Source organism: Trichoderma camerunense (assembly GCF_050948025.1).
Source record: "Trichoderma camerunense strain CBS 138272 chromosome Unknown V8C40scaffold_16, whole genome shotgun sequence".
Lineage (NCBI taxonomy): Eukaryota > Fungi > Ascomycota > Sordariomycetes > Hypocreales > Hypocreaceae > Trichoderma > Trichoderma camerunense.
In genome coordinates this window covers 963,810-987,533 of record NW_028145354.1, presented here as the reverse complement: position 1 = coordinate 987,533, position 23,724 = coordinate 963,810, and the positions used below count along the sequence as shown (strand labels likewise).

The 23,724-nt window shown below is 50.7% G+C and overlaps 10 protein-coding genes across 10 annotated transcripts; 6 read left to right on the top strand and 4 right to left on the bottom strand.

The window, feature by feature from the left end:
• The first annotated feature begins 1,311 nt into the window (after positions 1–1,311).
• V8C40DRAFT_252960 (Alpha/Beta hydrolase protein) lies at positions 1,312–3,519 on the top strand. The gene is made up of 7 exons (XM_083217491.1): positions 1,312–2,311; positions 2,372–2,455; positions 2,510–2,645; positions 2,698–2,812; positions 2,866–2,980; positions 3,034–3,162; positions 3,238–3,519. The coding sequence occupies exons 1-7, from the start codon at positions 1,766–1,768 to the stop codon at positions 3,376–3,378; spliced, it is 1,266 nt and encodes a 421-aa protein (XP_083070348.1). The 5' UTR covers positions 1,312–1,765; the 3' UTR covers positions 3,379–3,519.
• On the bottom strand, positions 3,380–5,658 carry V8C40DRAFT_252959 (uncharacterized protein). The gene is made up of 4 exons (XM_083217490.1): positions 5,469–5,658; positions 5,102–5,419; positions 4,853–5,031; positions 3,380–4,782 (listed from the first exon to the last, which is right to left on the bottom strand). The coding sequence occupies exons 1-4, from the start codon at positions 5,502–5,504 to the stop codon at positions 3,792–3,794; spliced, it is 1,524 nt and encodes a 507-aa protein (XP_083070347.1). The 5' UTR covers positions 5,505–5,658; the 3' UTR covers positions 3,380–3,791.
• Positions 5,659–5,844: 186 nt separating this feature from the next.
• Positions 5,845–8,863, top strand: V8C40DRAFT_73566 (U3 snoRNA-associated protein UTP13). Its single transcript, XM_083223366.1, has 3 exons — positions 5,845–6,053; positions 6,108–6,135; positions 6,188–8,863. The coding sequence occupies exons 1-3, from the start codon at positions 5,877–5,879 to the stop codon at positions 8,692–8,694; spliced, it is 2,712 nt and encodes a 903-aa protein (XP_083070346.1). The 5' UTR covers positions 5,845–5,876; the 3' UTR covers positions 8,695–8,863.
• A 388-nt stretch (positions 8,864–9,251) lies between these two features.
• V8C40DRAFT_252956 (mRNA splicing protein SAD1) lies at positions 9,252–11,253 on the top strand. The gene has a single exon (XM_083217489.1). The coding sequence runs from the start codon at positions 9,341–9,343 to the stop codon at positions 10,994–10,996; it is 1,656 nt and encodes a 551-aa protein (XP_083070345.1). The 5' UTR covers positions 9,252–9,340; the 3' UTR covers positions 10,997–11,253.
• V8C40DRAFT_252953 (translation initiation factor eIF 4e-like domain-containing protein) lies at positions 11,052–13,360 on the bottom strand. The gene is made up of 3 exons (XM_083217488.1): positions 12,783–13,360; positions 11,910–12,719; positions 11,052–11,828 (listed from the first exon to the last, which is right to left on the bottom strand). Exons 1-3 carry the CDS (start codon positions 12,809–12,811, stop codon positions 11,654–11,656), a joined length of 1,014 nt encoding a protein of 337 aa, XP_083070344.1. The 5' UTR covers positions 12,812–13,360; the 3' UTR covers positions 11,052–11,653.
• Positions 13,361–14,872: 1,512 nt separating this feature from the next.
• Positions 14,873–15,531, top strand: V8C40DRAFT_268875 (uncharacterized protein; the record flags this gene model as incomplete). Its single annotated transcript, XM_083220006.1, has 2 exons — positions 14,873–15,187; positions 15,244–15,531. The coding sequence occupies 2 exons, from the start codon at positions 14,873–14,875 to the stop codon at positions 15,529–15,531; spliced, it is 603 nt and encodes a 200-aa protein (XP_083070343.1).
• Positions 15,532–15,864: 333 nt separating this feature from the next.
• On the bottom strand, positions 15,865–17,829 carry V8C40DRAFT_252945 (eukaryotic translation initiation factor 3 subunit F). The gene is made up of 2 exons (XM_083217487.1): positions 17,514–17,829; positions 15,865–17,374 (listed from the first exon to the last, which is right to left on the bottom strand). Exons 1-2 carry the CDS (start codon positions 17,619–17,621, stop codon positions 16,403–16,405), a joined length of 1,080 nt encoding a protein of 359 aa, XP_083070342.1. The 5' UTR covers positions 17,622–17,829; the 3' UTR covers positions 15,865–16,402.
• Positions 17,830–17,953: 124 nt separating this feature from the next.
• V8C40DRAFT_252944 (rRNA-binding ribosome biosynthesis protein UTP25) lies at positions 17,954–20,503 on the top strand. The gene is made up of 3 exons (XM_083217486.1): positions 17,954–18,293; positions 18,368–19,084; positions 19,142–20,503. The coding sequence occupies exons 1-3, from the start codon at positions 18,073–18,075 to the stop codon at positions 20,442–20,444; spliced, it is 2,241 nt and encodes a 746-aa protein (XP_083070341.1). The 5' UTR covers positions 17,954–18,072; the 3' UTR covers positions 20,445–20,503.
• A 24-nt stretch (positions 20,504–20,527) lies between these two features.
• Positions 20,528–21,642, bottom strand: V8C40DRAFT_252942 (mitochondrial 54S ribosomal protein bL17m). The gene is made up of 2 exons (XM_083217485.1): positions 21,273–21,642; positions 20,528–21,194 (listed from the first exon to the last, which is right to left on the bottom strand). Exons 1-2 carry the CDS (start codon positions 21,486–21,488, stop codon positions 20,748–20,750), a joined length of 663 nt encoding a protein of 220 aa, XP_083070340.1. The 5' UTR covers positions 21,489–21,642; the 3' UTR covers positions 20,528–20,747.
• Positions 21,643–21,740: 98 nt separating this feature from the next.
• V8C40DRAFT_252941 (MICOS complex subunit Mic12 family protein) lies at positions 21,741–23,063 on the top strand. Its single transcript, XM_083217484.1, has 2 exons — positions 21,741–22,022; positions 22,109–23,063. The coding sequence occupies exons 1-2, from the start codon at positions 22,002–22,004 to the stop codon at positions 22,895–22,897; spliced, it is 810 nt and encodes a 269-aa protein (XP_083070339.1). The 5' UTR covers positions 21,741–22,001; the 3' UTR covers positions 22,898–23,063.
• The last annotated feature ends 661 nt before the right edge of the window (positions 23,064–23,724 follow it).

The following is a 23,724-nucleotide window of genomic DNA, read 5'->3' as shown; positions in this document are numbered from 1 at the left end:
ACGCAACTTCGCCAGCTATCTCGTGACCGTCGATATGTGATGCATAGGTCAAATGAGAGAGCTGACCACCACGTAACATATGTAGGGATGAAACGCGCAAGTTTTGCGTTATTAACCCGATCCCCGTGTCGTAGCTCTTCTCCTTCTTCTTTTCGTTCCTTTTAAAAAGTTCATTCCCCCTCCAGTCAAGTAGCCAATCATCATTCAGCTTGCCTCAGGGTTGGTCAGCGTCACTGTCGACACTGCAGCATCTCAATGGCATCCAAGTCAACGGAATCCCTGCCTCAAGGCTATAGAGAGAGGCTGCTGAGCAAGCAGAGAAATAAAATCTGGGTCCATAGGATGCGCAAATGGCCTCTATCCCGCCAAATCCGGCGCCTGAACATGTGACAAGACTTCTCGACAGGTGAAAGACGCCATATCGGCTTGAACAGGGCTCTGGTGTTGAGAGCACAATATATCTGCACGACCGCGTAGGGTTTTATCCGTCATATGCAAAGTCGAATCCTCCGAGAAACCTAGCCGTCACAGCGAGATACCGTAGGCGTGCGAAGGGAGGGCACGGTGAGGCGATTTACAGGTGCCTTGTTGCGACGCAAACAATAAGGTTGTGGTGGGGTATTGGCGACGACTTCATCCGCGGGTTGGCGGCTTTATATCATGTCTTGTTCGTAAGCCTCAGCAAGCCCATACTTGATCAGTGGGCCGCATCCAACGTGTCGGCTCGTGTAGGGAAACGATATTCCGGGGGACAAGGCTCCAAATCGCTCGTCAGGGAGTCAGAAGCACCGGGCGCCTATTCACACTCCCCCCTTGCCTGGCAGGCAGTGCCATAGAATATCAGAAAAGAATCATGGCTCTCGCTCTCCATCAGATTCCGACAGTCACAGGCATCGCATCTCGTGGAGCGTCGATGCGAACTCGTTGCGTTGGTGATGCTTGCTTTGCATGGTAGAGTCTCTTTCGTGCGAATCCACACCAAAAAGAAGGTTGATCCACGTGATTTATCTCGTGCACGGTGACGGGGGTCACTTCCTAATATGCACTAGTGCTCCAGCGCGAGGCAAGTAAGACGTGTTTGGGTACCTTTAGTGCCTTTGGTACCTCTAGTGCCCTTAAGTTTGCAAAGTGCCGGGAGTCACTCCGTCCAGCATCTCAGGTACCTTGTGTAAATCGACCCGCAAAATAAGGGAATCAATAGCCATGTTCAGTACTTGAAGACAAATTGACTAAGACGCAAGCAATCAGATCTGACATATAAATAGTGAGTGATAGGCGTCAGCAAACTCCAGCTAAACAACTTGAAGCAACAAAATACGATGCATCGCAAGGCATTCGGTGTCTTAGTCCACTCCGTGCCTCAACAAACTAACATCAATTCCAAAGCATTGCCGCGGTTCGGTGTAACTCAAGCAGCCTCGGAAGCCAGTGGGTGGACCCCTGCAGTCTCTGATGCCAAATGAGTAATTGGCACCGCTCTGTACGGTGTACACTCCCGTTACCAGCTATCGCCACCGCCATGGCTGTACTGTCTACCCAGCCCGCAGGGGTTCCGCCTCATGGACACTGTTGCATGTGCAACCCTCGTTATCAAGAAGCGGGCTCTGCACTTTTCATCTAGATAAAGATCCGAGTTTTGCTGGTTGTCTCGGCGTAGTTCTAGATTCAATCACCCCTATTGCTCTTGATACTGTACCACCTTCTGGCTCTTTCTCTGTGATTGTAGCTTCCGTCGGGTTACAAAACTGTTCGATTATTCACAGCAATGGAGTGGCTCGGGAGGGCAAAGATTGAGTTTACTCATTCGCCAAATCCTAGGACGATCAAGGAAAAGGACGGCAATGAGACGGATCTCCTCAAGATCTGCGAAGCAAACACGCCACCATGTCAGCTGAATCCGTTGTTATTCAACGGCCACATACAGACAATCTGGACGGCAACGAAGCCGCATGGGCCACTGGTGTACTACAAGCGCAAAATCTTCCAGGCCGAACATGAAGCCTATGACGGATCCTTTGCTGTCGATTTTGTCGTAGAGCCACATGAAGGTCGAGATGAGGGCCTGCCGCCACGTACTGTCCACTACTCGGAAGAAGAGTTTGCCAATATCAGCTCGGACGATGCGAAGCCTATGCTGGTGGTGCTACATGGCCTTTCAGGTGGCTCTCACGAGGTTTACCTGAGACACACAATTGCTCCTCTACCCGAACAGGGCTGGGAGATTTGCGTGGTGAACTCTCGAGGCTGCGCGGGCAGCAAAATCACGAGTGGCATCTTGTATAATGCGCGGGCAACGTGGGACATCAGACAGGCAAGTTTCCTCGGGATCAGTTGGTAAACGTGAAGAGTTTCTAACAACTTCGTGAAATAGACGGTCAAGTGGCTTCGGAAGACATTTCCAAATCGCCCACTGTTTGGCATTGGCTTCTCTCTCGGTGCCAATATTATAACGAATGTAAGTGCCCGAATCTAAATAGCTAAGTATATCAATGGCTAACCTGCTCGTCAGTATTGCGGTGAAGAGGGTTCGGATTGCCTTTTCAAGGCTGCTATCGCCTGCTCAAATCCCTTCAGTCTAGATATTGCGAGCAAGACAATGACAAGCACCTTTATTGGAAAAGAGGTCTACAGCAGAGTAATGGGCAGTAAGTATTCTTCTCAAAGTACACACTTGAACCGAATCATAACACGTTATAGCCGCCATGAAATCCTTGATTGAGAGGCATAAAAAAGAGCTCAAGCAGCACACCAACTTGGATCTCGCTGCTATTGCAAACGTTACTTATTTATATGAGTTCGATCGGCAAATTCAGTAAGAATACCTCTCAGTCGCGTCGTCCAGATATCATGCTGATACTTTCCCAGATGTCCCACATGGGGATACCCAACCGAAACTGCTTATTACCGCGATGCTTCTTCGTCGGATGCAATCCTCTCAATCAAGATACCATTTTTGGCGATTTCAGCAATCGATGACCCAGTCCGTTCTCCTCTCCCCACATCACAAAAGCTTGTATACTAACAGTCTTGCAGATTGCTGTCAAGGAAGCCATTCCATTCGAAGAATTCCGTCAGAACCCCAACACAATCCTGCTCACCACATCTCTGGGCGGCCACTTGTGCTGGTTTGAGCCTGGAGGATCCCGTTGGCACCCTCGTCCGGTATGTACTCCCTTACCTCTCTTTCTCAAGGGCGATAATTCCAAGGAACCCCAAATCACTAACACAACATTGTAGGTGTGCAATTTCCTTAATCATATGGCGTATAAGGTTGATCTCGATAGCGTCGTGCCGATGGATTATCCCGCTAGGTCGCAAGCGTTTCCGGGCTCTGATTATGACCCAATGAGACGTAAAATGAACATTGTGCGAAGTTAGGGGGCATTAGACATTATTTTCTTCCCAGATAGACAAGATTATGAATTATATAGACAAAAGAGCAAAAATGGGATGGATATCCTTTATAAATAGGGTTAGCTCAACCCTTTGAGTTAATACACACGATATATAATTTCGGCCGTATAATCCATCTCCTTCAAAAGGCGGTGCAGATCCACACAAATAGCACCGACTTATCATTTCGTAGCTGACCGAATGCTATTGTAACTTGATAAAAACTAATTTCCTCGCTTCTCCGTTCGTTAAGTCTATGTATAGGAGGTTGTAGCCGGAAACCACAGGGTTCCCAATTATTATGCTCGAGGGGAGGGCAGAAGTTCCCACCCCCATGTGTTGTATAGTGATACTGTTGTTTCTCTCCCGATTGCACGATTCCGTTGTTAATAGCAGGTTTAGTTCTTTGCTTCTTCAGCCGTCCATTCTTCCTCGGAAAAATGATACCACTGAGAAAGGCCGGTGAAGACGGCCCAAACCTCTGTGGTGAGGAAGAGGTGCAAATACTCTGTCCCTAGATAGTTCATAAGTGACGTCCAAGTGCAGCCACTGAGAAGATTAGTCTCGCATATGTCTTCACAGGGTAGGCCATTTCGCAAGCAGAATGCTCGTGCCACTAGACGCAGGGCGGCTGCATCATATGGGGTCATCAACAATCGTGTTATGGAGTTGGCAAGCATATGCGACGCCAACAGTGCCGGGATCTGGGTGAGTAGTGTATCCAAGTATGTTGGCTGAGAACTGACAGACGCTCTTGAATCTGTGTTGGCAACGCTTGGCCGCAATTCTGCACTCCACAGCCCTTGGGGAGCATCCGTAGACTCAGTCGCTTCGACGTCAAAACTGATGAGGGTCGCCCTTATCACATCGTTGTCCTCCTCATCGCTCCCATAATCATCACCTCTTGCTGAGAATATACTTGGCCGACGAACAACCTCCATGCTTCCCGTGTCGGTTGGCATTTGACTATCCACGGGCGCAACGGGCGAACCTCCTTCATTGCTGTGAATCTCACTAGGAGCTTCGTTCATGAAAGACTGTGACATTGACGGCGGAGCTTGCGGTATCGTCTTACCACGGAAGACCGTGCTGGGAAGGCGCTTGAAAGTCTCGGCCCATATGTGTGGTTTCCAATCACGAACCATTCGTTGAGTCATAACAAAAACAAGAAATGGGGCGTTGGTTATTAAAGCACTGCCCAGCCACTGCAGAATTGCAGAAATACCAAATTTTTCGGGTGGCGGCGGGGCGACAATCGGTGATTCTTGAGTAAAGGGGATAAAAAAGGAGGGGCTGGGTAACCATTGACTACTCGGTATCAAACCAAGTCTTTGTAGGGATATGTGTAGTTCTAGATGAACTCGGATATATGACCACACTTCATGGACACTGAAGGAAATGAGTTAGTAATTCCACATAAAACAAAGTCTTCTGCCACGAAGGAAATTCTGGTGCTTACCAGCGCCGAGCAGTCAGTTTTTCTTGCTCACCAAGCCACAGCCGGGCGACTGAGAACTCGATATAATTTGACAGCAAGTTTGCGGGAGCACCAGGAAGGATGTCCCTAGAGATTGAGAAATCCTGTCGCGCTTGCTGATATAGTTCCCAAAATGGAATTCGGGAATATCGTTTGTAAATCTAGGAATATACAATTAGCACCAACAGCATGAACAATACAGAGTTCGTTGATTGGAGAAGGGCGCTTCACCAGAATCCGATCTCTGAGGCCATTGACACCAAATAGACCAACTGCCTCCACACAGCGCTTAGCAGAAGATGCCAGCTTCAGCCCAATTGCTTCTTCATAGGCGCCGTGTCGTCTCTGCGAGTCGATTTCGGGGCCGGGATTTTCAGGTTCAGCTATGCCAATAATAAACATGACCTGATTGTGTGACCGGATGATGTCCCTGTTGATCCTCATAGTGTCAGGATTGATTGGGCGTCCGCCATGGTCGTATTGCTGACTTGGTATCCGCGGGTCCTCTTCACCTTCACCTTGAACTACATCGTCAAATGGCGAGCGGCCCTAACAGTGTCAGAAGTGATAGGTAATAGGCTGGCATATCATCTCATACCAGGGCCTGGGCCACGAGCGGGCCTTGCATCCCCATAGCGAATGACTTTTGAAGCGGACAAGCTCCTCAGCATCTCACTTCATTGAAACATGGTCCACGGACGCGGATATCGGTATAGATGGAGCTATACTGTATGATGATTAAAGGATGTATTTTGCCCCCCAAGATTCTCTCACTATATACATTCAATAGGATTGGCAATGAGATTCCCACGGGAGCAAGTTGCCTTATTGAAGTGGACGTCAGCGGCGGTTAAACCATGGCACAAAAGCAAGACCAATCATGTCCAAGCGGCGCCGCCTTTGTGCATTAGCCCGGCTCTTATCTTATCGGAGCATCAAAAAATAATTCCCAGACGGGCGCATTGCGCTTCCAGATTCCTCTTCACGACGAGCCGAATTCACCACCATGGCGACGAAACAGCCCTTGAAGACGACGTTTGACGTCGAGCGCGTCATTCGGCCAATCTATACTGGAGGATCTGTTGCAATTGACAACAAGGCGCAGATTCTAGCCACAACTCTAGGCGAGGATGCTATCCTAACAAACCCCACCAATGGAAAGCATTTGGCACAGATTGAAGGCGTACGTGATGCTATGGACAGAGACAATTTTGGATGAAAAGCTAATTGAACAAAGGATGGAGACTCAATTTCGACATTGACACGTTCGTGGATTCCGCATGACATTGGAATAAAGCAGAGACTGACATTATGTAGTAACGCCTTCCGGTTCCCATCTCATCGTTTGTTCCCGATCGCTGTCCATGAGAATTTTCGTGCTCAAATGGTCCTCAGAGGGTGATTCGATCGAAGCATCACTTGTCCGTACACTGAAGCCACATGCAACCCCAGTCATTGTTCTGGCGGTTGATCGCACTGGCACTCTCCTGGCGACAGGCGGAACCGATGGTGTGATCAAGGTCTGGGACATTGCTGGCGGGTATGTCACACATACTTTCCGAGGACCATCAGTACTGGTGTCCGCACTCCGTTTCTTTGAGGTTGCAGCACGAGCAACACCCAATCAAAATCTCAAGGGTTCGAAGAACCGGTCCAGGACGGAGGATGACGAGGACGAAGACGAGGCAGAAGCCGCTGCCACTACAAATTTCCGATTAGCTTCGGGTAGCCAGGACGGAAAAGTGCGGATTTGGGACCTGAACAAGAGGAGCTGCATCGCCAACTTAGACTCCCACGTATCTGACGTACAGGCGATTGACTACTCTCCAGCACAGCATGCTCTTGTCACAGCCAGCAGAGATAAGACTCTCATCTGGTGGGATACAAAATCGTGGAAAATCCGAAAAGTCGTCCCATGTCTCGAGCTCGTCGAGACAGCAGGATTCATCGACGATGGAAACCTCACATTCTCCGCCGGAGCCAACGGATGTCTTCGCATTTGGGATACCGACAAGGGCTCAGAGCTGACACCGAAACAATCTGCCAAGAGCGAAGAGGAGGGAATCATTGCCGGCATTTACCGACCAGAACTTCCCTTTATTCTCCTAGTGCAGGTTGATCACACTTTGGCTTTGTACGAGCTATCGTCAAAGGCTACAACAACAAACTTTCCCACACCTGAGCCTTTCCGCCGAATCTCCGGCACGCATGACGAGATCATCGACATGGCCTATCTCTTGCCCGACCACTCACTGCTTGCTCTGGCCACCAACTCAGAGGATATTCGTTTGGTATCCGTAGCTGAATCAGAAAACGGTGCTCAGGAGACGGCGTGGACAAAATCGGAGACTCCATTCTTTGGCCAAGATGTGGCCCTCCTACGAGGACATGAGGATATTGTAATTGCATTGGATGTTGACTGGTCTGGGCACTGGGTTGCCACGGGAGCTAAAGACAATACTGCAAAGCTCTGGAGAATCGATCCTGCCAGTAACACTCATGTGTGCTGGGCTACTTTTTCGGGACATGCAGAATCTCTTGGTGCTGTAGCCTTGCCCAAAACTGTTCCTGTCGAAGGCTCAGCGGCACGAACCGATCCTCTCAACCATCCACCTCCTTTCCTTTTGACGGGATCACAAGATCAGACGATCAAGAAGTGGGAGATTTCCCGAACACCCCAGCAACAAGGTCAAAAAACCAACGCACGCTCTGTCTTTACAAGAAAAGCCCACGACAAAGATATCAACGCAATCAATGTACATCATGCCGGCCAGCTTTTTGCATCTGCTTCACAAGACAAGACAGTCAAGGTGTGGTCAGTAGAGGAGGGAGAAGTCCAAGGTATCCTTCGTGGTCATAAGCGAGGAGTATGGACTGTGCAGTTTTCGCCTGCTCAAATGCCCGCTCTTCAGGGAGAAGATGGCCCTGTCACCGGCAAAGGTGTTATCCTGACTGGCAGTGGTGATAAGAGCATCAAGCTCTGGAATCTTTCAGACTATACATGCATTCGTACATTTGAGGGTCATTCAAACTCCATTCTCAAGGTAGCTTGGCTCAGCATGACCTCGCGTTCGGAGCAGGCCAAAGGACTGGTGCAGTTCGCGAGTGCCGGTGGTGACGGTCTTGTTAAGATTTGGAATGCAAACTCTGGAGAAACTGAGTGCACTTTGGACAACCACGAAGATCGAGTATGGGCCTTGGCTGTGCATCAAAAGACCAATGCAGTCGTCTCTGGAAGCGGTGATTCTACCGTTACGTTCTGGAAAGATACAACGTCCGAGACGCAAGCAGCAGCATCTCAGGCAGCACTGAAGCTCATCGAGCAAGAACAGGAGCTTGAGAACCACATGCACGCTGGATCTTACAGAGAGGCTATTACTTTGGCCCTCCAGCTGAATCATCCCGGACGTTTGCTCGGCCTCTTTACCTCTGTCGTCACAACTAGCAAGCCCGAACAGGGCAGTCTATGTGGTATCAAAGCAGTTGATGAAGTTCTTGCAACACTCTCCGACGACCAGATATACTTGCTGTTGTTGAGGCTGCGAGACTGGAATACCAACGCTCGCACAGCCCCAGTGGCACAGCGCATACTGTGGACGCTGATCAAGAGCTACCCGGCTTCAAAGTTCTCAAACTTGCCTGTCAAGGGCTCGAGGGGAGAGAAGAGCTTGAAGGATGTGCTGCACGGTCTGAGGGTGTACACTGAAAGACACTACAAGCGCATGGAGGAATTGGTGGACGAAAGCTATCTGGTAGAGTATACCCTGCAGGAAATGGACAGCCTCGCCCCGACGCTCCAGGGCGACACTGTCATGAGTGGTTAGAGTTTCAATTACAAGGAAGAACATATATATGGCAGTATATAAGGTAGTTGGTATTTTACTGGCTGGGGGACGAGTCGATGTAAGTGGCCATTTCCAAAGTCATCATATTATAGCGAAAGGATTAGATAAATAAAAGGGTAGTAATACACTGGTTGCATGGTCATAATATCAATTATCGTAATACTTAGCACTGCTGGAACTACATAAGTAAACAATGTTTCTACCTGAACGACTCGTGAGGCCCGAGAAGTAGAATTTGGAGTCTAGGTTAGGAGGACATCATGAGTTGAGAAAGAGGTGAACGATGTTGAATTTACGTGTTTATCAGAAGAAGTAGAGGCAATTTTCATGCGATTGATTACCTAGATAAAGAAAATTACATTTAAATCAGTTCAATCATTGTTCCCAAGCTGTTGATAATGGTGAAATTGCCTCAGCTTCAACTGAATATTGTGAGATGGGATGTCGTCCGATCTCCATGTACGATGACAGCTGCCCATGCCGCTGACTTTTAGGCTACCAGACCCACTGACATTTTCCATTTCAGCCTCGTGCCAATCAACCATAACCTCTCCTCCAATTCATATCATAGCATTGCTCTTCTCCGAATACACAGCTTCTCTTCCCTGGCATTCGATCACAAGCCATGTCTAAACGACAAGCTTCCGAAGCTCTCGACGAGCTTCAGGACGTCGCATCGCCCGCGTCTAAACGATCTCGAATGGGCGACTTCGACTCGCCCCTCGCAAACAGCCACGACGATGCGCAAAGCCCCGAGCAAGACGGAGACGCAAGAAACGGCCGTCCAGACGATGAAGACAGCGAAAGCTTCAGTGAAGAGGACGATGAAACGCCCTTGTCGGCTCCTGTTCGGCAATCGGGGCCGGCCGACGGATACGACGACCTCTATCTCGACACCATCGACCGCAACGTGCTCGACTTTGACTTTGAGAAGCTGTGCTCCGTCTCCCTCTCCAACATCAACGTCTACGCATGCCTCGTCTGCGGTAAATACTTTCAAGGTCGTGGCGTAAAGTCGCACGCCTACTTCCACTCCCTCGACGAGGACCATCACGTGTATATCAACCTCGAGACGCAAAAAGTCTACGTCCTGCCCGAGGGCTACGAGGTCAAGAGCAAGTCGCTCGACGACATCAAATACGTCTCCGACCCCAGATACACCAAGAATGAAGTCATCCAGCTGGACCGTCGCGTCAACCACGTTAGCTGGACGCTCGACGGCAAGGAGTACACGCCAGGGTTCGTCGGCATGAACAACATCAAAGAGAACGACTACCTCAACGTGGTGGTGCAGGCACTGTCACACGTATCTCCGCTGCGGAACTACTTCTTGCTGGAAGACTTTTCCAAGAAATCCGAGCTCGTCAAGAGATGCAGCATCCTGTTCCGCAAGATCTGGAACCCGCGCGCCTTCAAATCCCACGTCTCACCACACGAGCTCCTCCAAGAAATCGCCCTCCTCTCTAATAAACGCTTCACCCTCACCAACCAATCAGATCCAGTCGAGTTCCTCTCGTGGTTCCTCAACAATCTCCATCTCGGCCTCGGTGGCAGCAAGACAAAGCCGGGCAGCTCCATGATACAGCGCACATTCCAAGGCAAGCTCAAGGTCGAATCACAGGCCATCACCGCCCGAGCCGACGCAGGCGATCGTCTGCGCTTTGAAGAGGCCGCCGAAGTCAAAGTCGATATCGTGCGCTTCCTCTTTTTGACGCTCGACTTACCGTCTGCGCCGCTGTTCCAGGACGAGCTGGAAAAGAACATCATCCCGCAAGTTCCCCTGAGCACCATCCTGAGTAAATACGACGGCAAGCGGGCGCAAGAACACCACGCGCAGCGAAAACGTTACCGTCTGCTGCACCCGCTCCCGCCGTATCTCTTGCTTCACGTCAAGCGCTTCTCACAGAACAAGTTCGTCTCCGAGCGAAACCCTACAATCGTCACCTTTGACGCGAGGAACCTCGACGTTTCGCCGTACGTGGAGCCCAATCCAAACGAATGGCCCGTGGGTGAGCCGATATGGTACGATCTCGTTGCCAACGTCGTCCATGAGGCGGTCCGCAAGAGGGACGATGTTGCGGATAGCGGCGAGGAGAAGAAGACCTGGAAGGTCCAGGTCAAGGACAAAGCCACGGGCGAGTGGGTTGTATGCCAGGACTTGTTCGTCGACAAGGTACAGAGCGAGCTGCTGTATCTCGGAGAGACATATCTTCAAATCTGGGAGCGAAGAAGAACGCCCACCAAGACAGCAGGACCGGGAAAAGGAAAAGGAACAGCGTAAATGATGGAAGCTGTGCATGTAATACCACCATATAATACCACTATATAACGCTGGTGTCAGATCAAGGAGAAATCATCACAATAAAAAGGGGGGCTCAACCATATGTCGAAATAGAACGGACACTCGCAGGCTCTTCAGTCTGCGCAAGAGCATCTTTTTATTTCATTCCTTCTTGTCCTTTTTTTTCTGTTTCGTAAGACACAGGCCGCCGCCAGGCTTGCCGTGCTCAAACCATCAAGCTATAGTACATTATCCACATAATAAAAAAACCCGCCCTTCCGCCCACCATTTTCCAGGTAGAGCAAAAAATCAGTTTGTCTCCCAGTGTACATCCCAGTAGTTTTCCATCCGCGGAAAGAAATCACACGAAAAACTGCCGCACCCAAGATATAGAGTTTAAAAAAAAAAGACAGAAGAAAAAAACATCAGAGGACGTACAGAAACCAGGAAGCGAAAACAACGAAAAGCAACAAAACAACGGGTCTGCAACATACCCAAGCGCTCTGCCCGGTAGTGTACACATAAACTTTGGGAAAATTCCATCATAGCCGACAAGAAGGACGAAAACATGGCACAGTTTGGCGGCATAAATAAGATCACAAGAGGAGGTTTTAAGGCTGTGCGAGCCTTTGATGATGTCAAGCTTTTCTTTCTTCTTTATTCGTACGTCTGCTTGGCTGCGTTGGTTGTGTGGCGTTTGTCATTGTGGTGTTGACTGGCCTTCTCGCGACGTTGTTCGTCAATAGCAGTTCGCTGCTGGATACTAGAATCATGCGACTTGAACTCGAGACGGGTGTTTGCCGGGAAGTTGAGAACCTGCTTCATAGTTTCGCTAAAAAGACGAACAAGGGGTTAGTTGACTGGATCGTAAAAAAGTTGTGATTCAGGGGGAGAGAAAAAAGATCACACATACCGGATCTTGAGCACGCGACCGCCGTCAGTTCGGGTCCAGATGCTCAAGATATCCTCGCCATTGCGCATGCTCAACACGGCACCACAGACGTCCTCTCCGGCATCGCCGAATTGGTCGCCGATGAGGGACAGCAGCAGATCCTCCCAGTACCGATCTGCCACACCCTTCTTGAGGCGAACAACCCACTTGCCTCCCTTCCGGTTGACCTCATCCTCCCATATTGGCCGAATGTCCTTTTTAAAGAGGTGATAGTCGGACACGACGGGCAGGCTTGACGGCCGTTTGAGGTGGGAGTAGATCTGCCAGAACTCCTCCGCCGACCGCACCGTAGCGATGCCGTGCAGTGTATTCTCATACTCGATGAAACCGTGCGCCTTCGAGATCGGGGGCCTGTACCAGAACGACCATGCGTCTTTCAGCATGTGTATCTGTGTGACCCCGGGCAGCGGCTCTGCGGCCTTGGACTCGGAAATGGGCGCCATGTTGGGTGGTCTGGCTACGGGCTTCACCGCGTCCTTGGAGGCGTTTTGCTTGGCGACGGCTGAGCCCATCGCGGTTTCAAAAGGGTTCCCGCCAGACTTTGGCGTTTTGGCAGAGCCAAACGAGCCAAACGAAGCAAAAGCCCCCGAGCCCAGACCAAAGGCGCTGGACGCTCCCCCCGTCGGAGACACCAGCGCACTCCCCGGAGTGCTGTTGAAAGGATTCGATTTGCCATGCGACGACTTTACCGTGGCACTGCGGGAGGCGGGATCACCTCCCCCCAAGCCGTTGGCCCCATTGGAAGGCGTAGTGAGGGAAAGCTTTGACGAGCTAGACACCGGAAGGTCAGTCACAGGGGCTTCGCCGTGGAGGCGACGTGTGGGGAGGTCATACTTGGTTCGACGAGTCCATAGATTCTCCATTAAGCCTTGTTGGTGGTATTCGTCTGGTCTTGATGCCGGTGCTGCGGGGAGGGGAGGGACGCCTCGCTCGGGAAAGGTTTTTCGAGGGTCAGACGGAAGTCGCAGGGAGTCGCTGGATGAGGCGTGGCAGGAGGCGATGCTGTGTTTCTGGATGCGCGGGTCTCGAAAGTCGGTGACAAGATGGGAGGAAAACTTGTAAACTATGCGATGCGGGAGGGAGCGAGAGAAGGAGGGGGGTTTGCTTAAAAAAGCTGGTGATCGGAACGGCGATGGAGGGGCTTCGAGGAGGCGGTCGCGAGACGAAGAGGATTGTTGGATACTTGGAAGAGCGATGCAGGCGGAGGGATGGCGATGATTGCGCGATGTGTCGACGAAAAAAGCTGTTCGGGTTTGGGGAGAATTATGTAGTGAGGTTGTGGATCTTTGGGGTTCTTGAAGGTAGAAGAATTCTGCGTGACATCGACGGTTGGTGAATTTACGAGTGCTAGCAGGTACATTGCCGGCCGTTACGGTTAGCGGCTTGAGAGAAGCCCTCCCTGCCCTTTTGGGGGGCCTTTGGGGGGAGCAGCCATTCTGGAAGCCCACATGGACCCACTTTCAGGCCCTTGAAGCCGGAACCGACAGCGCGTCAGACGCCTGTAGAAATTTCTGTCAGTGCGTGTAGTGTAGCAGCTGAGCACTACAACCGCGAGTGCATAGTGGTGTGCGGCATTAGTCTCAAGCTGCTACCTACTGACGCATGAAACGGTGCTTGGGAATTGATCTGTCCAATAATGTAAAGCGAGTCTAGTTTTACACGTGTTTCCCGCAGATGTATGGGGAGCTTCTTGATGATCCATTCCGTGGGGGAATTGACTATGAGACGGGAGATGGATGTTTATAAATGGCCACAAAATAGATAGGCAGAGGAGTTCCATAAGATTATATCCAGCTTGCTTGATCCCAAGGGGAAAAAGAATACACAAAAAAAAATTAGAACAAAGGTTCCGTTTCGAATGGTGTTGTACCGAGCTTAGACGGACTTGGCCCACGTCACACTGCTTCCATTTTTTTTTTCTTTTCCCTTTTCCTTTTCTCCATCATCTACCACATGGCCGCATATTAGCCTGATGGCTGCCCATTGGGCTTAATAGGGCCTCACCGAGCTATTGGACTTTTGGGGCCTTGCATGATCTGATTTGAAATCCTTTTTTGCATGGAACTTCGTTTTGGATAACAAATAACTCGAAAACGTTGTTGCTGTAGATCTCTTGGGCTGCATATAAGTGCATAATCAATGTCTCAGCCTCCATACCTGCCAGAATAGCTACTGACAGGTACTGCAGTAGTATTATTGGTAGCTTTATGACCTCCTTGTTATCAATCAGATCATCTTACACTTTGGTTTCGGAGCGCGAGAGCTGAACATGTCTTGTTTATATGATGTGTCAAAAAAATCTGCCGTGTCCTCCTGGAGCACGCGACTCTCCTTCCCCAGCAACTGGACCGCCTAGGAGGACTATCATTTGGCAAGCAACAAGTGAAAAGAAGACATATAGAAGGATAAAAACACTGTGCTGTGCTGATATTATTGTCGGCGCATATGCGTAAAGATAACAATGCTGCTTCCGGCGTCCAAGATAGGCCACTCACATCATATGGCACGCTGGGTTGACACTGGTGAGGTCATCACTAGAGTCGGACAGATAGATAGCAGGTCTTAGATACCATCCGCCAATTAACAAATCAAGGACCTTTAACTCACAGCTCGCGTCACACCACATTTCTAATGCCGCACCGAGTATCAAGACGCATCCTTGCTGTCTAATGCGGCAAACATTGGGTTCTAGAAGCCGCAGGCCTTCATCCAATACCACCGAAATCCCCCACCCCACAAAGTACAGAGTTACTTACCCAACTTGCTTATCCACAGCAATCCTGTTATCGCCCCTCGATGCGACCGATAAGAGCCGATAAGCCCAAAAATTTCTGCCGCGCGACAGCAAAGCTTGGAGATTTGCCTACAGTGCACTAAACCACCAAATTCAACTTACTACATCTCGCATAACAAGAGCTTTCACAATGGCTCCCAGCAAGACGCGGACGGTCAAGAACAAGCACGCGGGCTCGAAGAGCAGCGCGGGCGCGCCTGGAAAGGGTGGCGCAAAGCGGTCTTCCACCGATGGCATCTCCAAGCCCAAGTCCAAGTCCAAGCCGAAGGGCCCCGTTGTGTCGCAGCAGGTCAAGGAGAAGAACCGTGCCTTGCTGATGAAGCGGCCGAAGAAGAAGACGTACACCGCCGAAGAATTGGGCATCCCGACTTTGAATATGATTACTCCCATTGGCGTCGAAAAGCCCAAGGGCAAGAAGAAGGGCAAGGTCTTTGTGGACGACAAGGTAAGCTTCGGAATTACGCCTCTAAGAGACCCATTGAGTGCTAATTGTGCGATTAGGAGAGCATGACGACAATTCTGTCCCTAGTGCAAGCCGAGAAGGAAGGCCACATCGAGTCGAAGATAATGAAGGCTCGCCAGATGGAGGAGATTCGCGAGGCCAGGAAAGTGGAAGCCGATAAGAAGGCGGCGGAGAAGAAGGCAAAGTTTGAGGACACCAAGGAGTCCCTGAGGAAGAAGCGCAAGAGAAACAGCGAGAAGGGCGATAGAGACGACAACCTGAAGAGCATATCGCTTACGGGCTCAAAAGCGTCCAAGGCGGGCAAGAAGAGGGTATCATTTGCGTGAGGTGCGTTGAGGAGGGCTATGGAAAATGTACATTGCATCGAATTGTTTGCTTTCCTACTGGCGCATGGAGTTGGGGCATACCATGAATAGCGATACTACAGAGATTATTGCTTGACATAAAGTATCTATATAGAAGTTCAATCAATAGGGGCTGCTTGGAGGACCTTTTTGTCACCCACTTTGTGGCTCGTCGTACGAGTCGCATATATTTTCCATAAACATATGTCATTAAAAACTCCAATTAGTATAGGAAAGATCGACCACGGTGAGACGTGAGTTTTAGATGAGATGAACTAAGTTGTTGCATTTCGTAGATTATATAACCAGATATATGCCGATTTTATGAGAATACCTACCTAAGCATGGACAATCTTGTACATCTAGTATTTCTCAATGGATCATACACTACGCATACGTTCATTTGAGTTTTAGTGGTTTGCCATTGGCCCGTAAGCTCAGGTTTTGTCTTGCTCTTCAGCATCACAACTCGTCATTCTACATCGGGAGCAGTTCAGTTTTCCATACTCGCAGCACCAGGCCAGAAAGAGACTGCGTGACGAATCAATATTCATATCTAATATCTCAAGTGCCAAAATCAAGTTTGGCATACCACAACGCCGTGATGATACTGTGTTCGTGCGTCTGTGTATTGCTGGGACAATGCCACGATACATGCCCAGTTTCTCTCCCATCCGTCCATCCAAAGACGCCTCAGGCGGACTCCTTTTTTCCACTTCCATATTCCTTTTTTCCCTCTCCTTCGTAGGGTCTTTCCTTCTAGGGCTTAGTTGCCGGGATGGAAAAGAAAAAAACAAATTAAGCCCAAGGAAACAGTTATATATAGCTGCTAATATCACTTTCGCCGTGTCCTTTACTCGGTGGGCTCGCGAGGCTCTCTGGGCTCTCTTTGTTGACCGTCGCCTCGACCGCCGCCTCGGCCGCCTCCACGTCCGCCACGCCTGTTTCCGCGCTGGCCACCCTTTTCACCATCACCCTTGCCCTCCTCCTTCTCGTTGCTGACCAGGTTGGCCGTGGCCAGTCGCTGAGACAGGTCGACCTGGGTTCGGATCGTGTTGGCTAGGTAGCTGACCATGAGAACGTCCTGGATGTGGTTGTTGAAGTCGTGCTCGATTTGAGAAGCGTCGACCTTGGGGGCCAGAGACAGGGCGCTCAGGAGGTACTGAGCCAAGGCATTGTTGGGCTCCTCATCCTCATCTAGTACGCCGTTAACCCACTCGCTGACGCGGTCCAGAAGGCCAATGGTTTGCTCGATAGATCGACCCAAGCTCTCAATGTCTGATACCAGGGGAGCAGTCCGTGACTCGAGGTCCCGGGCGCTGGCGACAGCCTCGAGGGCGCTCTTCTCGGCATCTCCGTACAGCACCTTGTGGGGAACTTGGATGAAAAGGCAGCTCTCGGCAGCTCGCTCGGCGTTGACGGCCACAGGGGCGCTGATGTAGCATCTTGTCTCGATATCCTTGCCGGGCTCTGTGGACATGGTGAGGTGGATGGCGGGGTGAGGGAAGGTGCCGGTGTCAGGGGCGGCGAAGAAGTTCTGGATCAGGGCGCTGAAGCTGTTGAGCTCGTGGGAGGTGGTGTACCAGCCGAGCAGGGACTCGCGGGGGGAGGCCTTGAGGACCAGGGCGAGCATGTTCTTCTGGTATTCGACATCGACCTCGACTTGGTCCTCCTCCTCGGTATGGGGGATGGCGAAGCACGAGCGAACCTCGACTTCGGTTCCATCTTCGGAGCGGGTGCCTACCAGAGCACCAATGACCCGGGTGGACTGGGAGTTTTCACGGACATCTCGTCGAACGGCGTGATCGAGGATGGAGAGGACAGCCTAGCCACAGTAACAACACATCAGCCAATGAACTTATTTCTTCTTCTTTCCCCCCTCTTCTTTATGCCCTCTTTATGTCTCTCCCGGTCCTACATTGCGGCAAACTGGAGGGGTTCTATCGTGATGGTGCATTATATACCTGAGGCTGGATCTGGACAGTAAGCGGGGCAATGTTCGTCTGGAGCCCGATGTTCGTGTGCGCCAGCGGGCGAGCGAGGTGCAAAAACCGTTCCGTTGCGGCAGCCATATTGGGCCAAAAAAAATGTCTCGACGTAAAGAGTGTCGAACGATTTTTTCCCTTCTCCCTGCGATGCGTATGACAAGGTCGAAGAGTGGGGGTGGGAAGGGGAGAAGAAAAAAACGAGTGGCGCCGGCTCTCTCAAAAACTGGCTCGCTTTCTTTTTCCTCGCGATAGTCTCCAAATTTCGCCGATTTTGTGATTTGCACGATTTGGCGGGCGGCGCTGGGGTTGTGCGCACTAAAATTGCTGCAGCTCACCTTTGCGACAAGGCTGCGTGGCGCAAGGCCGAATGTACCCCACCATAGTGTGGCTGGTGAGTATGATCCACATATTCATGCAAGGCTGACAGCTTCATTCGAAACTTTTTTTTCGACCTTGTCCTGTTGTTGAATCCGCCTTCTATTGCGAGGAGTTGCTTTTATTTACAGCCAATTTTGTTTCTCTGCTATAGAACGTAATGGCTGGTCCTAGAAGAGGTGGAAATTTCAGAGGCGGCAGCTCGAGAGGCGGTGGGAGAGGCAGTTTCAGAGGCGGCGGAAGAGGCAGAGGCGGCAGCAGAGGCAGCAGCAGAGGTCGGGGAGGAGGTAGAGGTCGAGGTCGAGGCGGCCAGTTCAGCCAATGGGGCCCAGACAGGAGATTCGACGGTGCTCGTCTGGCTGAAAATGGCGAAGATGAAGAGTAAGAATCTTGGACCTGTTGTTTTGACCATTGGCCTGTACTCACTTGTAGCTAACAAATCATTTCCCATACAGCGCGAATGAATCTGGATCCGATGCCTCAGATGTGGAAGACGAAATGCTCCAAGATGTATCAGACGACGACGATGACCAAGAAGCTCCAGCACGCCCGTATATGGCACTGATGCAGAAATTCCACGATTCAAGTGCGCCAAGCGCCAAGAGGAGAAAGATTGCACATGATGAGCCCTCGAGCCGGAGCCCAAGTCCCGCCGTGAACCAGTCAGACGATGAGGAAGAGCCCGAATCTAAGCGGGAAGACATTGACGAGGCCGATGAAGAAGAGGAAGAAGAAGGAGGAGATCCAGCCTCCAACATTGAAGAGGATCCAGAAAACGATTCCGAAGACGAGATTGACGCTACGGACCCATTCGATTCACATTTCGCCAACCCAGATCAAGAAATCAGCTCGCGAGCGGTTGTCGCGGCGAAGAATGGAGAGTGGACAACAAGTCGAGCTATTGTACAGCCTTGGAGAGCAGTTATTACGTCTCCTGGCACGAATAACAATGTCTCCGCTCCCCAGCCAATATCAGGGCTTGGTGGGTTGAAGCTGAAGCAGAAATTGCGAGACACGGCAAAGGAGAAGATGGGCAACCTTGACGCAACGCAAAAAGCATTCGCACCCTTATTATTCGACTACAAGGACATCTTGTTTTGCGATCGGTCCGTGGAGAACTCCAACAAAATACGGCAGGCGGTCTGTCTCCATGCGCTTAACCACGTATTCAAGTAAGATAAACCGAATAAGCTTAAAGTTTAGAAGATTGGATGCTGACTTTATTCCAGGACTCGAGACAGAGTGATCAATAACAACTACAAGCTTTCAAAGGCTGGTGATGATTCGGAGCTTGAACTCCGAGACCAAGGCTTCACCAGACCCAAGGTCCTGTTCCTTCTACCAACACGCAACTCGTGTGCCAAGATGATGAAGGTGATTCAAGACTTGGTCGAACCAGACCAACAGGAGAATTTCAAGCGGTTCAATGAATCATACGCTGAGAGCGATGAAGCCTTCGGTGCTGATCGGCCTGCCGACTTTAAAGATCTGTTTGGCGGCAACGACGATGACATGTTCCGCATCGGTGTCAAATTTACGCGCAAGACGATCAAATATTTTGCGCAATTCTATAGCTCCGATATCCTCTTTGCTAGTCCTCTTGGTCTCCGCATGGCAATGGGATCCGAGGAAGAGAAGAAGAAGCCTGATTTTGATTTTCTCAGCTCCATTGAGATGGTCGTCATGGATCAAGCAGATGCTCTTCTGATGCAGAATTGGGAGCACGTTGAGTATATCTTTGAACATCTAAACCTTCAACCAAAGGATGCCCACGACGCCGACTTCAGCCGTGTCAGAAATTGGTACTTGGAGGACTGGGCAAAGTATTTCCGACAGACTGTCATCCTGTCTGCCTTTAACACCCCCGAACTAGCAGAACTTCAGAGGCTGTATTGTCATAACTGGGCCGGAAGAGTCCGCCTACAGCCAGAGTATCCCGGTGTTATTGGACAGCTGGGTGTCAAGGCCAAGCAGACATTTTCGCGCTTCCAGTCGAGCGCCGTCGAGAGGGACCCCGAAGCGAGGTTTGACTACTTTACCTCTGCCATTATCCCCTCTTTGGTGAAGCGATCCAAAGACTCGAGTGGAACGCTCATCTTCATCCCATCCTATCTTGACTTTGTCCGCGTGAGAAACTACTTCGCTACTGCCGACGAAGTGAGTGCCCTCACTTTTGGAGTGATATCTGAATACACCGAGGTTCGAGAAGCGTCTCGAGCTCGATCGCATTTCTTGACTGGTCGACATCGGATTTTGCTCTACACAGAGAGAGCTCATCACTTCCGCCGGTATCAGTTCAGCGGTGTGCAGAGAGTCATCTTTTACGGGCTGCCGGACAATCCCATCTTCTATAAGGAGATTGCTGGTGGATACCTAGCCAAGAGTGAGAAAGACATGAAGATTGAGCCTGGCCAAGGAACGGTGCGGGCCATCTTCTCCAAATACGATGTGATGAAGCTGGAGAGAATTGCGGGCTCGAAGAGGGTGGGAAAGATGATTCAAGATCGTGGTGATACCTTTGATTTCGTGTAAATATTTACTCGGCGCAAAAAATAGAGTTGGAAATTGGTTAGCATAATATTATACTTGGCATGTTGGCTTTGCCACATTGGAGATTTCTTGCAAATAATTGTGATTTGAAGCCTCGATATCTCGAGGTAGTTGGCTTATCATTCCACTATTGTAGATATAAATGTACATGAATATGTTGTGTTGTACATGGTGCGTCCATCCCTCAGAAAGGTGTGCCGCAGCTCTAGATTTTTCTTCTTCTTCTTTTCTTTTCCCTTCTTCCCGTCATAGCCCATATCCGTCTTTCATGCGTCATAGAATCATTCACCTCTTGACTTGCTCGCCGGATTTTGCGCTTTCAGGAACAATATCTCCCGCCATGACTTCTGCAGCAGCGCCCTCCTTCTCCGCCAACTTGGCTGATTCTGCACTCTGAGCTTCAACCGCACCCTCGCCCTCGGTGCTGAGAATCATGAAGCGCTGAACCATTTCCTCCAGCTCCTTCTCGTCGCGGAACTTGGTCACCTTCTTCACGTTCTGGAGCGTCACAGGGGTTGAGGATCGTCCTAGTAACCGGTCTCGCGCAAGAGTCTTGGCCGTCATCATGAAGCGGGAATCCTTCTTTCCATCGACAAACTCCAGGATTGCGCTCTCGCCCTGGTCGTATGTGTTCTTGGGCTCGGTGCGGACGACTCGAGTATAGCCTCCTTCGCGGGTCAGGTAGCGGTTCCGTAGCTCGCCAAAGAGCTTGGGCATAAGCACATTTGGTGTCTGATATCATGCCGTAAATAGCTGAGTTGAAGGAGGGGAAGAGGAAGCCAAGCTGCAACAAAGAGAGGTTCAACTAACATAGAGAATACCCTGCGCCGACCTCCTGCACGGCTCATTGTTTCTTTTGGCGAGCGTTATTAGCTTTTCGGCGAGTCGCTGCGTCTCCTTTGCCTTTGCGTATGTGGTCTGGATGTGTTCATATTGCACGAGCTGGGTAACGAGGCCTCGCAGCAGAGCCTGTCTGGCCGAGGACTTGCGGCTCAGATGCCGATATTTGACGAGGCCACCAGCCATTTGCGGCCAGCTGAAACTTGGCGTGCGATTGAAGGTTGCAGGATGTAGGAATGCGAATGCACGTGCGAATTGCGAGAGGATTTGGTCGCTTTTCCTCTGCTTTTTTTGGCTGTTGAGGTCGAAACGTCTCACTTGCTGGGACTTTGTGGTGGGCTGTCTGTCGTCTGGTTGGCTGTAATTTTTTGCACGTCTAAATTTTTGGCGGCGAATCTCGGGCCCAATCTGGGAACGTCGAACGCTGGTATCGGCCGAGCTACGTCAAAACCAACCACCAAAGCTCCAACATCGTCACTCTTTTTTTCCCACCGGCGCAGGCAAAGTTTAACCTGCGGTTTGGCCTGAGAAACACGCAATTTTGCATCTTGTGGGAGCTGCGCAGCTCAATTGCATCATGAGAAGCCGCGCATAGGGCATTACACACAGCCGCACCTGTCGAGATTCGCCCCAGGAATTAATATCTCTCTTTTCCTCAGCCGCTCCCGTTCGCATTCGCATCGTCTCTCCAGCGACACCATGGGCTTCGCAACCGGCTTCGTGAGTCGCCTCTATGCCTCCGATTCTTCATTTCCATGTTGCGGCCAATTCTACGATACAATGCTTACATGTCTCTCTCTACATAGACCGGTGGCGTGACGCTCACCCTGTCCCTCGCCTACCTCTCTGTCCTCGCCCACCAGCGCACCCGCGAGGCCCAAAGCAAATCACTGCGCACGCAAACGCTCATGATCCAGCACCTCCTCGATCCAATTCCCCAACCACTGCCCCCGACCCGATCCGAAGTCGCCGCTGCCCAGCGAGAAGCCGCCGTCGAGGTCGCCAAGCAGCGATGGAACTCTGAGGTCGAGAACGCTGTGCGCTGGGTGCAGCACACGGACTGGGATGAGGTACGTGAGGGGATGGAGGGCAGAGTCGCGTACCTGTGGGCCAAGGCCACGGGCCAGTCTGTGGAGGAGGTGGAAAAGGCGAGGCGCTCCCTGGAGCCTGTGAAGAGGACGCAGAAGGCTGGCGGCGAGATTGCAGCTGCTACGAGAGGGGCGTTCAACCAAGTTAAAGAATCAGCTGAGAGCGTTGAGATGACTGCCGAGAACCGGGCTCTGGACGCAAGGCTGAGAACGAAGAAGGCCATTGAGGAGACGGCTACGGAGGCCAAGGGAATTGTTAGCGCAACTCTGGACAAGGGCCGAGAGAAGGCAAAGGAGATTGTGGGCAAGGCCAAGACAGCAGTTGGTCTAGCAGAGGCCCAGGTGGAAGAGATGACGGGTGACAAGGCTACGCTGAGTCCTGTGCAGCAGGCTTTGAATCAACGATACGAGAAGCCTTCAAAAGACACACGGACAACAGCAGAGATTCTCAAGGAGAGATACGTTCCAATGGACAAGCGAGACAACTCAATTTTGCGAGGACTGTAAGAGGGTTACGGATTGTTGGGAGTGTGAAATAAAAAAAAAGGCGAATCTGAGCAAGGTGTCATGGCACTTGATCAGGCTGGAAGCATCTATAACTTCATGTATGGCGCAGATAGACATTACAATGTACTACTACATCCCCTACCATGTTAAGAATTTTGAAAATGGCATTTTTCTCATTGCGGAGATGAAAGGCGAAGGTGTGTAACAGATGATGACATTCCTAGACTTCGTGGTGAATAGTGCTCACGCGAGAGACCACCTTGCTCCATTGACGGCCTATTCACGATGAGGAAGGCCCTTGGATGTATAAAGAGAAACTGAAATGCGGTCTAGAATATGGTACAAATGAAATAAGAAGCGATAAATTTAGACAAGGCCCGGAATATGACATCAATAGCTGGGGAGAGCACGGAAGTGGTGGCAAGAATTGTGCCGCACCCTGCACCGCACCGCAGCAGAGCAGAATTGAGGTGTTTGTATCGGAGTACCCCGAGCAAATGCCGGGCGTGATCCGGCTCCACGGACTCGTACGAGGATTCCCGAATGGTGCCGCACGCTATGAGCAAAAGGAGGTGGTCTAGCTAGTGTGGCTTTTGGCCGGTAATACAGTATGTAATACTATTTCCAGTTGATCTATTTCAATTTTTGTAAGTGCAATAATTATACCTGTAGAAAGAATAACAATAATCATGACCGTATACTCGTAATACGACCACATGGATCAATCAGTTCCTCCGAGATCTCATCTTACTCCCCTCGGCAAGCAAGCACCTGTAAGCAGCTCGGCACCGCCAAACACTTGCAGGAGCCGTTGAGTGCTACATTCC

Bases quoted from the DNA above. Each gene is read 5' to 3' on its own strand.
- V8C40DRAFT_252960 (XM_083217491.1), top strand. From the start codon at position 1,766: ATGGAGTGGCTCGGGAGGGCAAAGATTGAGTTTACTCATTCGCCAAAT. The intron at 2,646-2,697 runs GTAAGTATTCTT...AACACGTTATAG, and splicing joins CTACAGCAGAGTAATGGGCA to CCGCCATGAAATCCTTGATT. The intron at 2,981-3,033 runs GTCCGTTCTCCT...ACAGTCTTGCAG, and splicing joins TTTCAGCAATCGATGACCCA to ATTGCTGTCAAGGAAGCCAT.
- V8C40DRAFT_252959 (XM_083217490.1), bottom strand. From the start codon at position 5,504: ATGGGGATGCAAGGCCCGCTCGTGGCCCAGGCCCTG. The intron at 5,032-5,101 runs GTGAAGCGCCCT...GTATATTCCTAG, and splicing joins GCCTCAGAGATCGGATTCTG to ATTTACAAACGATATTCCCG. The intron at 4,783-4,852 runs GTAAGCACCAGA...CATTTCCTTCAG, and splicing joins AAACTGACTGCTCGGCGCTG to TGTCCATGAAGTGTGGTCAT.
- V8C40DRAFT_73566 (XM_083223366.1), top strand. From the start codon at position 5,877: ATGGCGACGAAACAGCCCTTGAAGACGACGTTTGACGTCGAGCGCGTC. The intron at 6,054-6,107 runs GTACGTGATGCT...AATTGAACAAAG, and splicing joins ATTTGGCACAGATTGAAGGC to GATGGAGACTCAATTTCGAC. The intron at 6,136-6,187 runs GTTCGTGGATTC...GACATTATGTAG, and splicing joins CTCAATTTCGACATTGACAC to TAACGCCTTCCGGTTCCCAT.
- V8C40DRAFT_252956 (XM_083217489.1), top strand. From the start codon at position 9,341: ATGTCTAAACGACAAGCTTCCGAAGCTCTCGACGAGCTTCAGGACGTC.
- V8C40DRAFT_252953 (XM_083217488.1), bottom strand. From the start codon at position 12,811: ATGGAGAATCTATGGACTCGTCGAACCAA. The intron at 12,720-12,782 runs GTATGACCTCCC...TCCGGTGTCTAG, and splicing joins CTATGGACTCGTCGAACCAA to CTCGTCAAAGCTTTCCCTCA. The intron at 11,829-11,909 runs GTATGTGTGATC...TCGTCTTTTTAG, and splicing joins GGTCGCGTGCTCAAGATCCG to CGAAACTATGAAGCAGGTTC.
- V8C40DRAFT_252945 (XM_083217487.1), bottom strand. From the start codon at position 17,621: ATGGCTGCCGCAACGGAACGGTTTTTGCACCTCGCTCGCCCGCTGGCG. The intron at 17,375-17,513 runs GTATATAATGCA...TACTGTGGCTAG, and splicing joins CTGTCCAGATCCAGCCTCAG to GCTGTCCTCTCCATCCTCGA.
- V8C40DRAFT_252944 (XM_083217486.1), top strand. From the start codon at position 18,073: ATGGCTGGTCCTAGAAGAGGTGGAAATTTCAGAGGCGGCAGCTCGAGA. The intron at 18,294-18,367 runs GTAAGAATCTTG...TTTCCCATACAG, and splicing joins GAAAATGGCGAAGATGAAGA to CGCGAATGAATCTGGATCCG. The intron at 19,085-19,141 runs GTAAGATAAACC...ACTTTATTCCAG, and splicing joins GCGCTTAACCACGTATTCAA to GACTCGAGACAGAGTGATCA.
- V8C40DRAFT_252942 (XM_083217485.1), bottom strand. From the start codon at position 21,488: ATGGCTGGTGGCCTCGTCAAATATCGGCATCTGAGCCGCAAGTCCTCG. The intron at 21,195-21,272 runs GTTAGTTGAACC...GCATGATATCAG, and splicing joins CGGCGCAGGGTATTCTCTAT to ACACCAAATGTGCTTATGCC.
- V8C40DRAFT_252941 (XM_083217484.1), top strand. From the start codon at position 22,002: ATGGGCTTCGCAACCGGCTTC. The intron at 22,023-22,108 runs GTGAGTCGCCTC...CTCTCTACATAG, and splicing joins TGGGCTTCGCAACCGGCTTC to ACCGGTGGCGTGACGCTCAC.